General features: G+C 32.3%; 2 protein-coding genes across 7 annotated transcripts in view; one reads left to right on the top strand and one right to left on the bottom strand.

Annotated features, from left to right (window-relative positions):
- Positions 1–6,609, bottom strand: part of LOC143071295 (uncharacterized) — a 47,357-nt gene extending 40,748 nt beyond the window's left edge. For 4 of the 5 annotated variants that reach the window (XR_012976850.1, XR_012976852.1, XR_012976853.1 and 1 more), the window contains exons 1-3: positions 6,284–6,393; positions 4,485–4,802; positions 848–3,677 (exon numbers count right to left, since the gene is read on the bottom strand). Coding sequence is in view for 1 of the 5 variants with exons in the window: in XM_076245520.1 (XP_076101635.1) it covers positions 848–3,677; positions 4,485–4,724 (3,070 nt within the window). In the remaining 4 variants the exon portion in view is untranslated. Of the gene's footprint in view, positions 1–847; positions 3,678–4,484; positions 4,803–6,283; positions 6,394–6,514 lie in introns of those variants that run through there. The other variant, XR_012976851.1, reaches the window with a different exon arrangement.
- On the top strand, positions 6,206–21,730 carry LOC143071296 (small ribosomal subunit protein mS29-like). 2 transcript variants are annotated; one of them, XM_076245521.1, is made up of 13 exons: positions 6,206–6,327; positions 12,771–12,931; positions 13,191–13,292; positions 13,792–13,900; positions 14,716–14,808; positions 15,285–15,421; positions 16,653–16,727; positions 17,743–17,822; positions 18,379–18,493; positions 19,160–19,219; positions 19,900–19,995; positions 20,443–20,557; positions 21,596–21,730. In XM_076245521.1, exons 1-13 carry the CDS (start codon positions 6,243–6,245, stop codon positions 21,679–21,681), a joined length of 1,314 nt encoding a protein of 437 aa, XP_076101636.1. In that variant the 5' UTR covers positions 6,206–6,242; the 3' UTR covers positions 21,682–21,730. The 2 variants fall into 2 exon arrangements, with proteins under 2 accessions (XP_076101636.1, XP_076101637.1); XM_076245522.1 differs by lacking the exon at positions 6,206–6,327 and adding an exon at positions 6,775–6,914.
- The last annotated feature ends 35 nt before the right edge of the window (positions 21,731–21,765 follow it).

Here is a 21,765-nt window from a genome sequence, read left to right as displayed (position 1 = left end):
GCCATCTTGGTTGGTTGGTCGGGTCACCACACACATTTTTGTTAACAAGATATCCTAATAATGATTGTGGCTAAGTTTGGTTAAATTTGACCAAATAGTTTCAGGAGATGATTTTTGTAAAAGATTACAAAAATTTACGAAAAATTGGTAAAGAATGACTACAGTATAAAGGGCAATAACTCCTTAAGGGGTCAACTGACCATTTTGCTGAACATTATTGCTGTTTACAGTAAATCTCTATCAATAATAATATTCAAGATAATAACCAAAAACGGCAAAATTTCATTAAAAGTACCAATTCAGGGGCAGCAACCCAACAACAGGTTGTCTGATTCATCTGAAAATTTCAGGGTAGATAAGATCTTGACCTTATGAACAATTTCACCCCATGTCAGGTTTTCTCTAAATGCTTTTGTTTCAGAGATATAAGCCAAAATCTACATTTTACCCCTATGTTCTATTTTTAGCCATGGCGCCCATCTTGGTTGGTTGGCTTGGTCATCCGACACATTTTTTAAACGAAATACAACAAGGATGTTTTTGGCCAAATTTGGTTAAATTTGGCCCAGTAGTTTCAGAGGAGAAGATTTTTGTAAAGTTAAGGACAACAGACAACGAACGCAGGACAACGATGGACGCCAAGTGATGGTCATGTTGCCCTTTGGGCCAGGTGAGCTAAAAATGGTGGTAATTTCGCTTTCAGTATCAGAAAAAATAACATTGACCAATGAACTATGAAAATAAGTTGAAGGTCAGATGAAACCTGCCTGACTTCAAATAGAAGTCAATTTGTTTTACATGTAATTCTTTTCTATTTTTTCATATTTAAACTTTTAATCATATTCACCTTGTCTAAATGAGACTAAAGGAACCGGATTTTTCCTTGGTCTTCCAGGCTTTTTCCTCTCTTGAGATCTAAAGCCATCCTCTTGCTCATAGCTGGCATCACTATAACATGGGTCATCAGTGTTAAACAGTTTGTGACGTTTCTTTGGAGGCAAACACTGCTGTTTACATATTACAGAATCATCTGAGCTAGTTGGAGATTGTTCCTCTGAGAAGCTTTTCTTGCGTATTCCTTTTAACTTTTCATTTCTTATCCACTTTTCAATATAACTAAAGTCTTTATGAATGGTTTTCGATTTTTTAATTTTCTCAATTTCAAACATCATGTTTGATTTTAATTCTTTCTTTTTACTTACATTAATGATCGGTATTTTGAAAATACTGGGAAGAGGAACTTCACCTGGTTTGACACGAATAAAATTTTTCTCAGGGTTTGATATGGCAAGCAAATGAAAATTATCAACAACATATTCCAAGTCAGAAATGAACACAGGGTCAACAATATTTTTGTGCTTTGATTTGAAATGCAATAACTTGTTACGTCTTTTAAGTTGCATCTTTCGTAGTATATTTTTCCGAGGAACAAATGTTGAACTCTGAACACTACTGGTGCTGCCATTTGATTCTAGTGAACTTCTAGATGTTCGAAGATTACTAGATTTATCTACAAGACCTAAGGAAGATTTAGGACTTGCTAGTTTAAACTTCGAGGGAAAATATACCCTATTGCATTGAAAAATGCCACTTTTTTGTGGTAGAGTGCTATAATTTTTTTTCTTCTTCCTTTTTTTATGTTTATCTTTTCTCATCATAACATGGAGTTTTGGTTTTCTTATCTTAGGCAAAGCCCTTTCCTCGTGTAAAGGAGGTTCAGAAGAAATAATGGGAACTATTGTATCTAAATCATCTTCCAAATTGTATTCATTATGATCTGCTAAACTTGGGTCTGGAAAGTTTGAAGTTACATCATTGACACTTTGCATAATATAATCCAAATCAGTTTCTTCACACAATTTTTTATAATTGTTCAAACTGTGAGACTCTTTTGTTTTTTGTTCAACAACTGGTTGAATCTTTCTTGGCCTGCCTGGAGGTCTACCAGGTTTACCTTTCTTCTTTATTTTTTCCTTATGGAAAAAACTTCCATATTTGGACTTGGCCTTTTTAATGAAACTGGTTTTTGATTTCATATGTTTTATTCGTGACTGAATATCTCCAGCACAGTGGTAAGTATATTCCTCATCATCATGCAAATCTGGTATAGTACCGAATTCTGGTGCAGAATTAAAATTGTATACGTCCATTGGGAAAAAAGACTTTTTATACTTTTTAAGATCATGCAGTTTAATCAAAGTCTTTTTGTTTGGTGATCCCTTTGGACGTCCTGGTCCTCTTTTTATTTTAAAACATGAACCTTTTGGTGGTCGACCAGGCCCTCTCTTTTTCTTTATGCCATCTAACTTGTTAAACATTATAGATTTGTTCTTAATATTTTTAGAACCTTTGGGTCTGCCTGGTCCTCTCTTTTTCACACTTCCAAAAAATGCCTTTGCTTTACTGGATATCTGTTTGGCAATGAAATTTTTAAACACTTGTGGCTTCACAAGGTCTTTTCCTAATAAGTTAGCTGTTGGAGACCGGCCCATTAAAGTCAACATTTCTGGTGTAAATTCAGGCATTTCCACTGGTAAATTTACAACCCCCTCTGATGACTTTGATAATTCAATCTGTGTTGGCACCTTTCCCTGATTAAGCAACGTACTGCTTTTATGCAACCTTAAAAATTCAGCTTGCTTTGGGGGTCTAACCCTCCCTTTCTTTTTTCCAGGAGATGGTGAACTACTTGAAGCAGGAGATGAGGATGAATAATTAGCACCAGAGAAGAGTTCTAATGACTTTTCACTTTCTGTCCTGATATTAGAACCAGAAGATGAAGAAGAATAGGCGGGTGATACGCTTGATGTTGTTGTTGGTATGGCAGACACATCTATACCCAATCTACTGCTGTATGGCACACTACTCAGATAAACTTTATTGTTTTGATTTGATGTTAAACTAACCCTACTTTCTATAGTTTCAACACCAAAAGGTGACCCACTAACAGATTGGATACCACTGTCTGGTGATACACTTGATTGAATACTGTCAATATTGAACATCTGATCATGAACTGCTTGACTTGGCAAATGTTCATCTGCATGAACTGTGCTTTTTCTTGGTCTACCAAAACCTCTCTTTGAAACCAGAGGTACGTTGGGTTTTGACTTGTTTCCTGATTTTGGTGGTCGACCAGGTCCTCGTTTTTTAACTTGCATCATTGATTCCTTCTGTGGACCATTCGAAGATGATGTTGAGAGGGCAGATATTTTTTCAAATATATTGCCATGTGAGCCTGATGTTATATGGTCTGCACTATTATCCACTGTTGTGGGACCATATTTACTGTGAATTTTCATAATACTTTTTTCCTTACTTACTGAATCAGACTGCTTGTTATCAACTGTAGAGGATCTATCAAAGACTAAACATTTTGTTTTCTCTCTTATCTTTGTTAGATCAGTTTCTGCATTGTTCACTACTTTACAAGATAAATTTTCAACAGAAACTGCTTCAGGTCTTACTTTTTGATGATCATGCGTAGTATTTTTAATAGTTTCAGGTTTACTTGGTTCTCCTGTCTTACTACTTAAGGACTTATCAACATCTGCTGTACTGCTTGCTTCAGTCAAGGTGTTAGGCAAACCCATCGTATTGAACATCGCAGAAGCTGATGTCCCGTCCTCGACTTTTTTCTTCCTTTCATACTTAAAGTATGATGTCCTTGCAGATCCCTGAAATTTAAACATGGAATAATTTGAATAACCTGTAAGATCATAACACTTTAATAAAACTAAAACAATTAAGCCTAAAGAATAAAAATAATTTCCAACTATCAATGTTTTTAGAAAAAGGATGGCCATAAGAAAAATAAATTAACATTGAAACTTAAGTGCAATTCAGTCTTGCTATTGTCATGTTTTATCTTGTATATCAATCATCACAATTCTTTACTGTATAACCTTTTGGAGGGGATGAAGGGGGCTCTAAAATCATCTGTACATGACAAACAGATTCAATAGACAACTTTCGAGTTCGATGCATTTCCGTCAAAAACTCTGGTTTTAGTGAACGTCATTTGTGCGTTTAGGGGCGTCGTCACTTCCGTTTCAATGTTGAGCGAGTGGTTGGAAAACTATAATTCTATATTGTACGAATTATTCAAGAAATTAAAATCTCAAAATTGACAATCAGCACTGCTGTCATTAGGGAATTGTCATTAAGTACCTACAGAACAACCATTATTTCTAGTTTATCCTGCACAATGACGATCACTAAGACGCTTGATGAACGTAAATAGTGCAGGGATACAGGCGATCCCCTCTATCTGGTAAATGACGCCATAAAGGCGCGCATAATTGACGAGTTTTTGCCGGTGACAGATGAACTCGAAAGTGGTCTATACTCTCAGAATAGAATTTTAAACGTACTAGCTCCCAAGGTTACACACTACAGGAGGACATATTACTCTACCACTGACATATCATTCCATATCCAAAATTTTACTTTCCTGATAATAAAAAAAGTAAAATTTTACTCACATCACTACTGACTGCCCCCTCGGGCAAAGTGTAATCTTCCTCGTCAGACAGTTTGAAAGATGATGCTGAACTCCTTCTCCTTGCAGATATTTTAAACTTGAACTGTGAATTATCTGACTTTGATATTGAGAACTCTGTATCTGACTGTGATGATGAATCACTATCAGAACTAGATCCTTCACTACTGGTGAGATCTTTAGTCTTTGATGCACCACCACCCTCCTGCACCACCCTATTCATCTCGCCAACAGCCCACAAAGTAGGCTGTTCTCACAGTCATAGGGCCAATATTCACAAACATTAACGTTACTCCAAATTCTGAAAAGAAAATAACAAAACACTATTAAATAACCAGTCTGCACCAAAGTTTATTTCAACTACTAGTCTCAGTAGCTGTAGGCAAATATTCTGACATTTTTCTCAAGTGACTAAATAAAGTTGTGAAAAAATTTACACTGAATATAATTTTACTAGTGAGATCGTATAAATACGTGGAATGTCAAGCTTTGTGAACCAAGTAACTTTAACATTTATTTTTGGTGCCTGACGATTAAATGTCCATTTTCTTTTAGACAATAAGAATATCGATTAATCTTGATGAATATCCTTAAATATTTTCCAAAAATGACAGTAACGATAGTTATTTGAGACCTCTGAAGAACCACTGAATGTATATTTTGAAGAATCATTGTAAAATTTTAACCTATTTGACGCTAATAAGTAATCGAAAATGACTATTTGATGCTACCGATAAAGGGCATTACTACCCTGCTATACCAATGTAAGTCCAATCCACACTTCCATTTAATAATTTATTACAAGCAGACAGCTTTGATATGGGTTTGTTCAATGACCAAAACAAAAGAACTTGATACATTTTCACACAGAAACATTAGAATAGGCTAAATCATCTTTTAAAATAGTTGATACAACATGTTAGAAACAGTGAAAATATATAATTTATTGATAAATATAATTTATTATTTCAATCATGCACATTACCCATTATCGCTATTTGTCCGCCAATACTGGACATCACAAAAATTCCCATAAAATTTTGACATCATATTAGAAAAAAATCTGACTCCACAATGGAAAAGTGATTATTATATGATGTCAAAAGTTCAAGAGGGTCAACTACTGACTGGGACATATTTCAAAATAGCGATAAGTACCGCAGTTTGAAAATGATGAGTCCAGACAGATTTTCAAGAGTCCAGGACTCATTTGACTAGTCTTGGAGACAACCCTGCTGTGTAATGTCTACTAATGACGGGATGGTAGAAAAATAGCTGTTAGTTCAGCGACAGTATTTCAGTATGGACTGAGTGGCCAAAAACGAACGGACCTGATAACATTTCCAGAATACAGAATTTCCATGTACGTGTAGTTTCAGTAAATTATATTTCATATTCACTTTACAGACTGATAAATCAACATTTGAATCGAGTTAAAATGTTTATCAAATCATGCTACACGCCTGATAACACCTGGAATTTTTTATTATTTACTTTTTTCATAATTTATTTTGTGTAGATCTCGATTACAAAATCAATCTAATCATTGACAACATTCATAGTCGATTAGAAAGTGTCTGTTGTAAGGCGTTAATCTAGTTATTGAAAGGTGTTAATTACCTGTTGATTACTATTAACACCTTATCAAATGTACAGACGAAAACTTATGAAAACAAATGGTCCTACCCGCCAAAACAAGCTTCCTTTATTTCTTAAAGGACTTGAAACTTAATGATCTGACATGATTACTCATTTACTCGGACGTTCATGTGGATTTCTTACCTGCAGAGTGAATAAAATGCAATCTACATACGGAAAAATAATTAGTAAATAATACAATCAATTTGATGTGAGCCTGTATGCCATAGTATTTTATAGACAAAATGGCGTCTGCGGTCAAACGCCGTGAGGTGTGTCGAAATCAATGTATTTGTGTTTTGTCACGTTGTCAATATACACTATTTGAAAGATTTTTTTCATATATAAGTTTTAAGTAATTTAAAAAGCACAAACCTAAATTGAAATTACGGTAAATAATCCTTTATTTCGTCTACAGATTTCCTCAGTAGGTCAAGGTAACTTGGAATCGACAATTATTTTCTTCAGATTCTCACAGGTTGTTTTGGTGCATTAATGAATATGCAAATTTCTTACCAGGAAATCAGAATAATATTTTTTTTTATAACTTTTAAACTTTCTCCGTTAAACTGCATATAAACTAATGTTTAAGTTGATATGTAATTTCAAAAAGATTGCAATATTTGCAGAAAAAATTTCTTTTCCCACAGTTCCATGTAAAAATGTCAGCCTCCAGATGAAAAAAACATTGAACTGCTAAAAAAGCATGATTGACAATTTACTGGGAACATGACCTCTAAAATTTTATTAAATATACCTAGATTATGTCTCAGAGGTATATATATTGTTCTCGATGCATACATGTAAATTGTAATCAACAAATGAAAACATTGAAGTGCTGAAAATGTTCAATGACATGACTTCAAAAGTCACCAGCTATGTCTGTAGTGAAAAGTGCTGTTGGCTAAGGGGACAGGTTGATAGCAAGTTGTTCCTTTCCATATGGATTCAGCCCAAGTTTTAAAGTAGGTCTGATCCAAGTCGATTTGGTAAACGGACAGAAAGTCACAGGACATACAGTCACAAATTTGATAGGACAAAAAGTCACAATTTTTTGTTAATTGTTTGAATATATAAGAGAAAGATCTTGAAATATTGTCTTTTTATCACATCTATTCATTTTTAAGTGGATGACATTGTTCATAAGCTTTGTTAAATGTAAAATTAAAAAATTCTAATCATGCGAAGGAGATATATTTCTTGGCACCATGAAGCCATTTAAGTACCAAGTCACGTTAACATTTTGTTTTCATAACAATTATTTGATCATCATGATCATTATTGATATTTATTGAATACATATTAATTACAAAGTTGCTTTATATGTAACAGTTTAAGAAAAAAGCAAAAATTTTATTTTTTAATATATTTTTTTCTTGTTTAAAGAAAAATATTCTAAAAACTGAATTGTGACTGTGTGTCCTGTGACTTTTTGTCCGTGACTTTTTGTCTGTGACTTTTTGTCCTGTGATTTTCTTTCCTACATTCGTTGATTCGGCCCACATCTAAAGTAGCTTAGACCATCCCTAGTGGATTCGACCCACATTTTAAGTTGCTCCAGCCCAGTCAATAGACAGACAACTTCAAAGTTTCATTCATTTCCGTCAAAAACTTTAGTTTTAGTGAACAACAATCATGCTTTTAGGGGAATCGTAACTTCCGTTTCAATGTTGATTGAGTGGTTGGAAAACTATGATGCTATATATTGCACAAATTATTTGGCAAACTGAATTCTTATAGTTGATAATCAGCACTGCTGTCATTAGGGAATTGTGATTAAGTACCTACGGAATAAACATTATTTCTAGTTTAACCTGCACAATGACAATCACTTATGCGCTTGATTTTATTATTAGTGCAAGTGTAGTAGGTTGTTTTCTATGTGTTGAATAACAACTAACGAGAGCTAAAGGTTCTGATGCTTTATTGTACCAGTAGATAAAAACAAGTCACTTGTGGAGTGCATAGGTGCTTGAGTTGTACTGATAAGGTTAACGGCACATCAAATAAACATCACAATCATGTGTCCTATATAATTACACATTACATGGAGTCAATATTCAATATATATGTTGTCCAAAATATAAGGTTTACAGGTAAACTATATGTGGTCAATATAATCGGACATTAATTCAATGGACTGTCATGGCTATCGTCCGTGAAAATATACAGGTACAAAACAAATAATGTGAATATTAATAAACATAAAAGTAAGGTTTGCAAGTAATAATTTAAACTAAATATACAATATTCAAAATATGTTATTAAGCTTTTATAATAAATGCAGTGATTAAGGTAGCACAATACAAAGATTTGTTCACTCCCAATCAGACAGCTTTAAACTGATGTAGTTCATTTAATCCTTCTTTATATATTATAAATGAGGTACCAAAAGAAAGAAGAAAGATTCATCTTTCAAATTGTGTCAATTTCATTATGACATAATTATTGCATAATTAATTATTATGTAATAAGTTGCTATATTGTGATGTCCAAACTTGAATGAATTTAGCGTCTTTGTTCCTCATAACATCCCAAAATATTTAATAGATTCTTGTACAACACAGCTTGGCCTCCAAAACTGTGTCTCAGATTTCCAAAAACATCAATAGAACAAATTTTATACCCAATTGAATTTAGTGGTCTCTTATGAATTATTGTTACAAATTTCATTGTAGATTTATGAGAGAATGAAATACAATAGGAAAAATCTGAGACACAGTTTGGGAGGTCAAACTGTGTTGTGCAAGAATCTATAAAATATTTTGGGATGCTATGAATAACAAAGAAGCTAAATTCATTCAAGTATGGACATCACAATATGGCAACTAATTACATAACAATCAATTATGTAATAATTATGTCATAATGAAATTATCACAATTTGAAAGATTAGTCCTTCTTCTTTTTTTTGGTACCTCGTTTATAAAATTAAAAGAAAGATGAGTGGAATTACATCAGTTTAAAGATGTCTGGTTGGGGATGAAAAATCTTTGTATTGTGCTACCTTAAATAGATGATTTTTGTCGAGCCTGCAACTTTTGTTGCAGAAAGCTCGACATAGGGATAGTGATCCGGCGGCGGCAGCTACAGCGGCGGCGGTGTTAGCTCACTTCTTAAAAGCTATATATTTTAGAAGGTGGAAGACCTGGATGCTTCATATTTTGTATATAGATGCCTCATGTTACGAAGTTTCCGTCAGTCACATGTCCATTGTCCTTGACCTCATTTTCATGGTTCAGTGACCACTTGAAAAAAATGTTCAGATTTTTTGTAATGTTAAATTCTCTCTTACTGTAAGTAATAGGATAACTATATTTCATATGTGCGTACCTTGCAAGGTCCTCATGCCCGTCAGACAGTTTTCACTTGACCTCGACCTCATTTCATGGATCACTGAACAAGGTTAAGTTTTGGTGGTCAAGTCCATATCTCAGATACTATAAGCAATAGGTCTAGTACATTCGGTGTATGGAAGGACTGTAAGGTGTACATGTCCAACTGGCAGGTGTCATCTGACCTTGACCTCATTTTCATGGTTCAGTGGTTATAGTTAAGTTTTTGTGTTTTGGTCTGTTTTTCTCATACTTTATGCAATAGGTTTACTATATTTGTTGTATGGAATGATTGTGAGGTGTACATGTCTAGCGGGCAGATGTCATCTGACCTTGACCTCATTTTCATGGTTCAGTGGTTATAGTTCAGTTTTTGTGTTTTGGTCTGTTTTTCTCATACTTTATGCAATAGGTTTACTATATTTGTTGTATGGAATGATTGTAAGGTGTACATGTCTAGCGGGCAGATGTCATTTGACCTTGACCTCATTTTCATGGTTCAGTGGTCAAAGTTAAGTTTTCGAGTTTTGGTCTTTTTATCTAATACTATATGTCATAGGTCAACTATATTTGGTGTATGGAAATATTTTATGATCTATATGTCAGTCGTGCAGGTTTTATTTGACCTTGACCTGGTTTTCACGGTTCATTGCTCAGTGTTAAGTTTTTGTGTTTTGGTCTATTTTCTTAAACTATAAGCAATAGGCTCAACTATATTTGTCATGTTTGTTGTATGGAAGCATTGTTAGCTGTACATGTACATGTCTGCCTGGCATATGGTTCAACTGACCTTGGCCTCATTTTCATGATTCATGTTAAGTTTATGTGACAGCCGTAATAAAGCTTTATATTTAGGAGTATCAACATAATATCACTGATTAGTAAAGAAGGCGAGACATTTCTGTGTGTGCACTCTTGTTACAATATATAAAATGATCATAAAAATCACTCTACTACACAAGGATACATGCGATTCGCTCTATCTGGGTCAGTATCTTTAATTGTTTTCCCAGAGGGGGTAATTGTAACGTTCTTTCCTGTAGCCCATTAGGGATATTGACCTATCTGGTAATTGAAGTCATAAAGGCAGGCATAATAGTTTTTTTCCGGTGAAGGACAAACTCGAAAGTGGTCTATTCTGTCCACTTTTAAAGGCATTCTGCCTACCAAGTTGATACACATCTCATTTTAAGTTGTTTTGGCACTGTGCGATTTAGCCTGCATTAAAGTTAATCCAGTCCTAAAAACATATTTACAAAGGATAAACATTACAAATATTTATTCATGAATTTTATGAACAACAACAAAGGTTGATAATAAAAAAATTATGCTTTTAGTGCATATTCAATTAGACATTTATCACTGTGATATTGTAGGCTTTTTTTCAAAACTACCTCTACCCTTTTTTATTGGGAAAATATGCGTCATTTTTATCAAATTGGGAAATTTATACTCAACTATGAATTTGACTAAAACTTCAGTTTGGAGACCCCATTCAAGAGTCAAACCCTGCTTTGAAATAAGACCCTTATTGTAAGTGATGATGCATAAATAGACCATCAAATCTGCACTTATAGTCATTTTAGGCATGAAAAATGTGTAAATGAGTGTTTTTCAGTTTGTATGCATGCACAATTATTACTGAGACTGCACTGTTTGGGAAAAAAGTTGCATTTTGGGAATAATTTAAAGCCATTTTTTTTCAAATTGGATTCTTCTCCAGGGTAAAAGCCTTTATTCTCCAGTAATTTAAGCCAAACAATATCACTGTGACACAATTTAAAAAAAAAAAAATCTGAACATATTTTAAATGTTCATATTAATCTTTTATATTAAAATATATTTTAATGAGTAGGGAAGATAGTCAGTTTATAGAATTTATGTTGATTAAGATTTTATTAGTAGATATATTAATAATAAAAACATATGCATGTATTACACTAAATTGATACAGAAGTCAGTACAATCATGAATCTTCATTAAAAAGTTATTTTTAATTGATTTTGATCAATAATCTTTTCAACTGGTGTAATAACAATTCTTTACACCATAAATGCAAGCTGATGAAAAAGCTAATGCAGACATGCTTTTTCATACAAGTAATAAAAACTACTCAGATTTAAATATATATTTGAATAACTGCTTCCCTTCCATAAAAATTTAATAACCTGTTGTCATTAATCATCAGTACTGGTTCCTGATAAATTTACCATTTTCATTTGCTCATTGTCACTTACCCTGAAATGCTCTACAAAACCCTCTTGACTTTTATAGTACATGTACATTGAAACTATTCATTATTGGATTGACTTGGGCTGGAACGATATTGCAGAATCAGTCAGCAAAATGGTTCTTCATACATTTGTTATTGACCTTAATTGTTATGTTCAACACATTTCTTTCTGTGAAAACAGCACAAGAAATATTTTATCAACAAAATAAATATTCCATGCAAAATATTTCATTTAAATTTGTTAGACCAACTTTGTCAGATTGGCAGATGCAACACATTCCCAAAAAGGGAGGGCCGGTGCCCCCTGCCCTCCCCCCCTAAATCCGCCTCTGACTTTTGGTTAACAGTTTTGCTGGATACTTGCTTGTTAACATCTTTTTTATCCCTCAGTATCAGGATATCTTCGGTGAAAAATCACTAACCAAAACTTGCTGCTATGAGGACTCAGGTTACTTATTGTATCTGAAGTTTGAGCTGGAATTACTAAATTTATTAACACAATGTTGCCAAAGGAAATGATCTCCGTTTGAAGATTTTTAATTTCTTTCTTATTATTTTGAAGTGCAATGTAAAACTTTTCAGACACAATCACAACAATGAAGATATATACTGGTGGATATAATTTTCAATAATTTTTTACTTTAAATTTAAAAATAATATCCAATGACAGTCGGGAAGAAAAAAATTTGTATGCAGAAATATTAAACATTGTTTCTTTATAATGCCTGTAATGTTAAAACACAAAACATGATCAATGAGAAACTGAAATTTTATGAGAATATTTCAAAGGGAGATAATTTATAGCTTGATTGAGGTAAACTAGCCAAAGCTGTAGATATGAAAAAGTTGACTATTGGTCTGAACAAATGCACCATCGAAAATATTCATTGGTTGGTTTAGATCGAAAAGATTTGTGCACAAACCCAAATATTTCTCCATATTTAGAATTACCTGTATATTTATTTGATTGAACTCAATATAAACCATGATATCTTTATTGGTTGTTTACCATGTTTACTTTGCATTGAAGTTAGTGGTTTAGTATCACTATTAATTTTTTCAGGTATTTTACATCCAGTTATTAATACTGCTGGTCCTGTTTGCAGTTGTAGACATTTAACCTCTGATGTTGCATCACAACAGAATGTTATCCAAAATATTTTTACAAGGAAAGAGAAAGATGAACACTCTAAGATTATATTTAGAACAGACGTGACAAATCCGGTGAGTGAATAATGATTTGATAAAGTCTTTTTGCAAGAAACTGTTGAAAGTCATTTTTTGTTGACATTTTAAAAGAAAAGGAAAAATGTAAAATGATAAAGTATGGGATAAACACATGTCAAATAAAATACTAAGAAATTCACTATTTTTACTTATAAAAGGCAAAGAATTTGTAAACTCTATATACAGTTGTTAAATTGAACTTAACATTGTGAATTTTTCTTGGGATAACCGTCTTACATTTTTATTTATTTTATAGGGTGACCATGAAATAAGACATGAAGGTCTATTGTACACCATAGATAGGGGCATTTTTAGGAGGATTTCATCTGATGACTGTTTCAACAGGTTTAAAATTCAGGTACTTTTTCATTAATCATATACAAAGAAACAGGTATTTTGCATTTGCACCAGTCAGCATTGCTAACAATAATTCCTTTTCAACAACAATTTGTTTTTGTTAATAAGAAAAATCACAAAATTTCCTCTTATAATAGAGTTTTAGGAAAATCTGATATATGAATATATAGCTATGTAAAGTTATTTTAAAGTGATTGACAAATTTTTAAAAAAATGGTAAGACTATTTTTTGAGAATCTGTAGGATGTCATCATGAATTGATATATAATATAGACTGTACAGTAACATATAGTTGTTAATTTCTGTGTTGTTTGTTATCATGTTAAGAGTTGTCCCATTGGCACTCACACCACATCTTTTATTTTATTATATAATATGCATTCCAAATTGTTTCCTTCATTGACATCATGTTAAAATTGTGTTAAAATTTTTGTGTTCTTAAAAATTTATTATAAAATTTCAGAATATTTTATTCATTAATTTGATTTCCTATTTTTCAGGTTAGGACTTTTCAGGAGGCATGTATTATGATCAGGAAGCCAGCATTAGAAGTCATACATGCAATGAAGAATTTTGACCCAAATCTTCCAATGCCTAAATTCATTTTATGTATCCTTGTTAATCTGATCTTCATTGTAAAAAAATAAAGGCATACTATAAATGTGGATGTAGAAGTGGAATAAACCACTGTCAATACAGAATTTTTTGTGAGGTTTTAATCAAAGATTGTGAAGGAAATAGGTTTGGCAGAATGAAAACTTGAATTTCATTTCGGATAGCACTTTTGTATGCTGTATTTGCTGAAGTTCTACTTAATATGATTTTTGTCCATCCATACTATAGATTTTTAAAACAATCCAGTCAGTGTGGTCAAATTATTGATAAAATCGGTGAGGGTACAAAGAAATGATTTTGCCCAATATATGTTACTCCCATATCAATTTTTGGTTTTCAAATTTCGTTAATATATGTTTTTTTCAATCATTTATGATTTTTGTTCTAAAAAAACAGAAAAATCCCAAATTGATGAAATTGACAGCACAGTCAATTTGACACAAAAAAGCAACAAATTAACATAAAACTTTCTTAAATCATCACTAACCCATGGTTTATTTTAGTCAGATGTATTCTACTTCATCTTAAATGATAGAATGAAAAAAAAAAATAATTGTAAATCTGAGAATTTTTTTTTTTAAGATGATAGCCCAGAAATGGGTCAAAATTGATAAAAAATAGGAATATCATTAAAAATTGGTTCTTTCAAATGACTATAAAAAAGTGCTCTCATGATCATTTCTTCATCAATTACATTTTTATGGTCTTATAAACCCAAAAAATCATGTTAAGAATTTTTTTAGAAATTTTTGGCTCCTCAGAGATGAACATCCTTAATGAAAACACTATGATTTCCTTAACTTTGACAGATGGACATTTAGGAGTTGGTAAAAATATGACTTTGCTGCAAACTATGCATTATGCCTATATGAATAAATGGTGTATCATACAGACACCTTGGCGTAAGTATTGGTTGATCTTTTTAATATAACTTAGTTTTATTTCTTCAACAATAAAGAAGTATAGCTGTCCTTGATTTACTTAAAAAAAAGGTTGAGCAGACATGAGGTTATATTTTTATGCCCCTGCCGTAGCAGAGAGGGAATTTCAAAATTGTCACACCTTATAAATGGAAAAATTGCTAAATCTGTCGTTTATATTCTCTAAAATTAATTTACCTCAAGTAAATGTTATGAACTTATACACATTGCTTAAAATCACAAAACAGTCTTAGCTACAAGAATCCTGCATCTGTATGTGGAAGTTGACTCGTGCATATTTATAAGCAGAGACATCTGTGGCTCATAGACACATTCTCCATTTATTTTTTATAATTAAAGAACCTTAAAACCATACCAAATTAATTTAGCCTAAGGAGAGATCATTCTAAGTGTTTACTTTTTTTAAACAGATATTTCTTTAATTATCTTTTCTTTAGCACAACAGTGGATAGAAAGATACACAGAAGTAAGCAAATCTACTCATAAACCAGGTCGTATAGATTTACCTATGGAGGCTAGGGCATTTTTATGTCAGCTGAAGTCTCAAAATGGAATTGTCCTCAATGATTACAAGGTAATTTTTATAACGGGTTCATAACAGTGTTTACAAGAATTTTGTCCATTGTTAATAGTTAATTTAAGTTAATTGTATGATAACTTTTTCCAGCATGTGAAAAATTATCCAAGTAAAGCAGCTTTTTTGAAATACAGTATTAAGTTAACTTTTACCAGTTGTAAACAAGAGTGGAGGTCTGAAAACTAACACCACAATGCCATACACAGTGGTGGATACAGAGGAGTTGGAACCACCTTATTTTTGAACAATCGATGCATTTGAATGAGAACATTTGGTTTGACCACCACCCCTTTCTCCTTGGTTGGGACCCTCCACCCTTTAAAATCTGCCCCTGATAGTACATATCAATATAAGATGTGGTATGATTGCCAGAGAGGCAACTCTCCGCCAAAGACCAAATGTTGTAGAAGTTAACAACTGTTGGTCATCATACAGCCAACAAGATTATGAAAGCAACTTTTGGGTTCGTCTTAAGTGTTGTATTTTTTATATCAGATTTAGATGCTATAAAAGGAACCAATGTAATATAGTATGATGTTGCTTAAACATCAGTGCATTTCCAGATGCTTAAGGGACGACATCAAAAGATCAATGTAAGATAAAAAACTTAATTCAAATAGTTTGGGGGTGGGGGGGTTGAACGGCTGCAAGATTTGGTTATCCGACATTGATTTTTACATATATCTATATGGGTCAATCAATTTTTCCCAAATTAAGTTAAGAGGGGGATGGGGGGATCAGTGAAAAAACTATGTGAATTAAGTTTTTTATCCTTCATTGAACTTTTGATGTCGTCCCTAATTCTGTGCGATTCCTCACTCTTTATAATTTCATTGGAGTGATATTGTTGGCCTCAAATTACCCACCGATATTCAGCTTCTTCCCCGAAGAGAAAATTCCCAATTACAAAATAAAATGGCTTAAAATTCCTCCCAATAAGTTGTACATTTTTCCCAAAAAGTGATTGCATCGGTTTTCCTTTCCAGTTAAATTTGTCTCAAAATTTCCAAATTTCCCCCCAAAAAAGCTATGCATTTTTCACCAAAAAAAAGGGTATAGGTAGTTTTGAAAAAAGACGACAATATCACTGAATTAAAAAATGGAAATATTTATACTGATGTTAGACTGTCGAATGCCTTATTCACCTCAAAAACATTGATTTAAACTTAGTCCTTAGCAGTAAAGGAATTTTGTTATATCCTTTCTGATTGTCAATTTATACTTTCAGACTCAATATAGATACGACTGGACTGAAAGAGAAGCCACTGAGATAGGAACACCTCTTATAGAACTCCTAAAATTTGTAAGTAAAAAATAAGAATTTAAAAGTTTTCAATAAGGTCTTGAGGCAATCTAAAATAATTCACTTTGTCCATTGCCTATATTTAGATTGCTGAGATATAATTCCATTTCAGGATACTTTTTACCCGAATTGACAGAGCTGAGAGCAGGTGTAGTATCCATTCCATCATGTGTGTCTTTCAGAAATATGAAGAGGGTAAATGTACCTAGTTTGTGTCATGCATAGCACAAACAAGTTTGTTTCACTTTTTTTTATGCCCCACCTACGATAGTAGAGGGGCATTATGTTTTCTGGTCTGTGCCTCCGTTCGTTCGTCCCGCTTCAGGTTAAAGTTTTTGGTCGAGGTAGTTTTTGATGAAGTTGAAGTCCAATCAATTTTAAACTTAGTACACATGTTCCCTATGATATGATCTTTCTAATTTTAATGTCAAATTAAAGTATTGACCCCAATTTCATGGTCCACTGAACAAAGAAGAAGATAGTGTGATGCTCAGGTTAAAGTTTTTGGTCAAGGTAGTTTTTGATGAAGTTGAAGTCCAATCAACTTGAAACTTAGTACACATGTTAACTATGATATGATCTTTCTACTTTTAATGCCAAATTAAAGTATTGACCCCAATTTCACGGTCCAGTGAACATGTAAAATGATAGTGCGAGTGGGGCATCCGTGTACTATGGACACATTCTTGTTTTAACTTTGCAGAATTATTGCAAACAGATTGAAGACAGTGCACCTCCTTTTTTAAACAAATGTGCATTATTTATTTTTAGATTAATTGAACCTCATCATTTGTGTAATTAAATGATATAGAGTGTACTGTTGCATCTTTAACTCAAAAGGCTTTTTGCACAGTAATTGCACAAAAGACTAAATATATGCACCTCATATTTTTGGACAGATTTGAAGAATAATTGTCTCAGATTTCCTCATGTGTAAAATTTGTAATTTCAATCTTTGACTGTTTTAGTGTTTACCTTGTTTATTTCAAGCTGTAGTCTCTTCTTTTATTTTTAGGGACTTCAAAGAGTTAAATTTGCTGATGATGTTGTTGGGGCATTACTCAAAGAAATAAAATTACTGGCATCTCAGAGAAAGTATGTGTTTATAAGAAATAAATAATCAATTTGGTATTATGTCAATGAGACGAATATCCACCATAGTGAAAATGGAGTGTTAGTTTGCAATTATAGGCCACCATATGGCCTTCAACAATGAGAAAAACCCATACTGTATAATCAGCTATACAAGACACCAGATGAAAAATTTAAAACAATTCAAATGACATGAATGAGAAAGCTAATGACATAATTTATAACAAACAAAAAAAAAATAGTCACTTTTTAATCCACCTCGAAGTAAAATTCTGGCAATACTCTTTACGCCCTTTTTCTATTGAATTACTTGAATTAAAGTTTTAATTGCATTAATTTTAAGTAACAGGTACAGCTAATATATTTGAGTATGTCAGAAAGAACAGAATTTTAGGTTGCTGGCTAGCTGATACCATGACATCATTATTAATTCAGGTTTTTTTATGGAGGATTCTTCCTATTTTGTTAAATCAGTTTTTGCAAGTAAATCCTGTAGATTAATCAAAGAATAAAAATCTAAAAACACAATAATAAGATCAGAAAACTGTCTTTCTTTTAGAATAAAAGTTTTGGTTGTGGCAGATGGTATAAATGGATTTTTTGGACCAACCCGAATGAAAATTTCAGATAAAGCATTTAAAGATACAGAACAGGCCAAAGCAGGAACTGGATTTGTAAGTCAGTTCATAGAAATGTAGATTTTTGGGGTTATTTAACGGGGTACTGTAACAGAACACCTAAGGGGATAAACTCTTTAAAATTAACTGATCCTTTTAATCACATGCTATTAGTATTATAGTAATGAGAAATCAAGCTTATTCCTGTAAATTGTGTGGTTCAAATTTCTTGAAGTTCTTTATATTTTAGTCAACAGAGTAAAAAATTTGTTAAAATTTTTATGATAATTAAACAGCCAAATCCATATAGTCAAAGTGTTGGGTACCCCCTTAAATAAGTATTTAGACTTAATCCACTGTTTGTACATGAAAATCAACCTAACATAATTGCAATTAGGAATTTCACAGTTACCATATTTTAATTTTTCCTTTTTCTGCAAAATTACTAAGGTTTCATAGACATAAAGATTTTTTTTAATTCATTGGTTCCAGAAAGCATGAGATAAGAAGAATTTTCTTAGTTTGAATCTTGACTCTTTTTATCTGTATTCTGTCAAGTTTCGATTTTAGAAAAGAAATCGCTCTTATAGTACATACAATGCCTGATCAAACATCCCAACAAAAGTTGGCAAGCAAGTCAATCAAACATTTGGTCTACATGTATTATAATATAATAGGTCTTATGTCCTCTAGAGATTATTGTTGTTTACTTTTGTATTTCAGCTTCCTACTTCCGATTTGAGTCTAATAGATAATTTTAAAAGGTTGTTGGAACCTGATATGGTAAATATAAATAACTTATTATAAAATATGCTTCATCAGTTATTAAATGACTCAGACTTTCAGTTTTACCCATACTTTCATGGAATTTGTCCATCTGTATTTCAATACCTTAGCAAACATTGTTTGGACTTTTTCATCACACTTGCATTTATATGTTCAAATCTGATCTGTTGCTTTTTTTTTGCATTATAGTTCAATAATTGACATTTTGTGCCTTTTCAGTTGATCTGCTTTCCAAAAATTGCAATACCACATATGTGTATGTCTAAATTATTTTTGTCAAACACTCCGGCATTGAACAGATATTGATATTTAAATGTTCACTGTACAAATGTATAATAATAAGTGACAAGACTATTATGCATTTCATTAAGGTTTGCCTTCATTTGACAAATGCGGTAGGGAAATTGTACTATCCCTGATGGGTGCATCCAGATAGATCTTTTGTAATGGAAGCCTTGACTTAAATTAATTTATTTTAATTTTGAAAATTTTATTTTTACAATAAGTTACTTGTAGTCTCTTTAGAATTTTTTATCATTGACCACATTTTGATTATTTGTCTAAAGTAAGAAATGTTCCATCACAAATAATAATCTTTAGATAAAAATTTATTTACAACATTTGATAGAGAGAATAACATAATATGAAGTGGTATTTATAATAATTCACATTTACAGGTTAATAGTATATGTGTTGCTACAGTTGACTCTAATTTAATACCTAAAGTGAACAGAACAGATACAATTACTCCACAATATTTGTTAGGCAGAGAGGTAACTATGGTTATTTTTTTTCTAAATTATGATGCAAATGAACAGATTTGAGGTATACTTCATAGAGACAGCAAACCCAAAACAAAAAAAAACAGTAATCGAAGACAACAAAAAGTGCTAAAAGAACAATTATTTATGCAATATGTGAAACTTATAATTGCCCCAAATCAGAAAAGTTATGAATGAATTTAACAGAGACAATAAAAGGTTGTTACATATTTTAAAATGATAAAACAATTATTAAGATATGACTGAATACCAGAGATTCCTGATTTTTGAAGGCCATTTGCATTTGGAGGAATCTAGCTAGTTATTGTCAGCATTCCACTTATTTGTAAACTAATAATGTGACTTCTTTAATGTATAGGCAAGTTTGGCATTCATGTAACCCCGACAAATTTTTTAATTGTCTACACAAAATACCTATGTCAAGTATTTGTATTTCAGGGATTTTCAGCACTGGATCCTTTCATTCCAATTCATGTAACAAATTATTCAGATAAGGAAGCCACAAGTATGATGGAATACTATACAGATAGACAATGGATTTTCAAAGAAAGTGGTATGTTTAATATGTTATCCTGCACCGTTGTGGAGGGGGCATTAAGTTTCACCCCTGTCCATCTGCATGTCCATCTGTACTTCCCAAAACTGGTTTCCATTCTAATTTGGGTTTTTTTCATGACCAGATGATAGAAACTTATACATAATGCTTATTACCACAAAACACAGATCAAGTTTAAATTTTGATGGAATCACTAATACCATTCTAGAGTTATGCTCCTTTACAAATGGAAAAATAGCTAGAATTTTTGTTTCTGTTCTCAGACTTTTGTTTGCCTCAACCAAGTTGTGAATTTTATAAACAATGCTCATTACCACTAAACACAGATCAAGTCTGAATTCTGGTGTCGTCTCTTTTACCGTTCTAGAGTTATGCCCCTCTACAAATGGAAAAATGTTTCCGTTCTCTTATTTAAGTTTGTCTCAAACAAATGTTATGACACTTATACACAATGTATATTACCACAAAACTCACACCAAGTCTGAATTTTGGTTGTGTAATGTTTACCATTCCAGAGTGTAAGGAACTTTTGAATGACAGTTAACATCACATACTGTTACTTACTGTGCTTCTCCAAAAGTGATTTGTCCCTTTACATTACTAATGATCAATGAGTCTTTTTTCAAGTTGTAGTTTGAATATTAAAATGAGATGTGGTGTTATTGCCAATAAGACAACTATCCACTTGGACTAAATTACATATAGAAAACCTCACAGCCTTCAACAATGAGCAAAATCTACACTGTATATATAGTAAGCTATTAAAGGACCTAACTAACAATTCAAACAAGAAAACCAATATAAGGCAGCATACAACAGCCAATGAATTACAGGCTTCTGAAAGACTGTTGATCAATTACTATTAATTTTGCTGAAATGAATCAATTTATGTTCTCAGAATTATATCTGCATGTTTTTTCCTTAGAAAAAAATGTTGTTACTGAGTCTGAGCTATACATAGATGCAAGGTGAGCAACTATTTTGTCCAGGCCCCTTTGAGTTTTGAGTTAATGCTTTACATATTATTATTTGTAGGAAAAACTCATGAAGGAAGAAAACAGCTGATGTTCTTATCAAATAATAATCCAAGAGAACTTTTTAAAGTGTGCACCACAATGTAAATTGAACACAAATGTATGTAAATAAAATAAATAAGCTGTGTTAAATTTAGTCTTTTGCATCGTTTATCAAGATTAAAGTAAATG

Source organism: Mytilus galloprovincialis, chromosome 4 (assembly GCF_965363235.1).
Source record: "Mytilus galloprovincialis chromosome 4, xbMytGall1.hap1.1, whole genome shotgun sequence".
NCBI lineage: Eukaryota > Metazoa > Mollusca > Bivalvia > Mytilida > Mytilidae > Mytilus > Mytilus galloprovincialis.
Note: the sequence above shows the minus strand (reverse complement) of the source record. Positions and strands in the feature narration are given on the sequence as shown.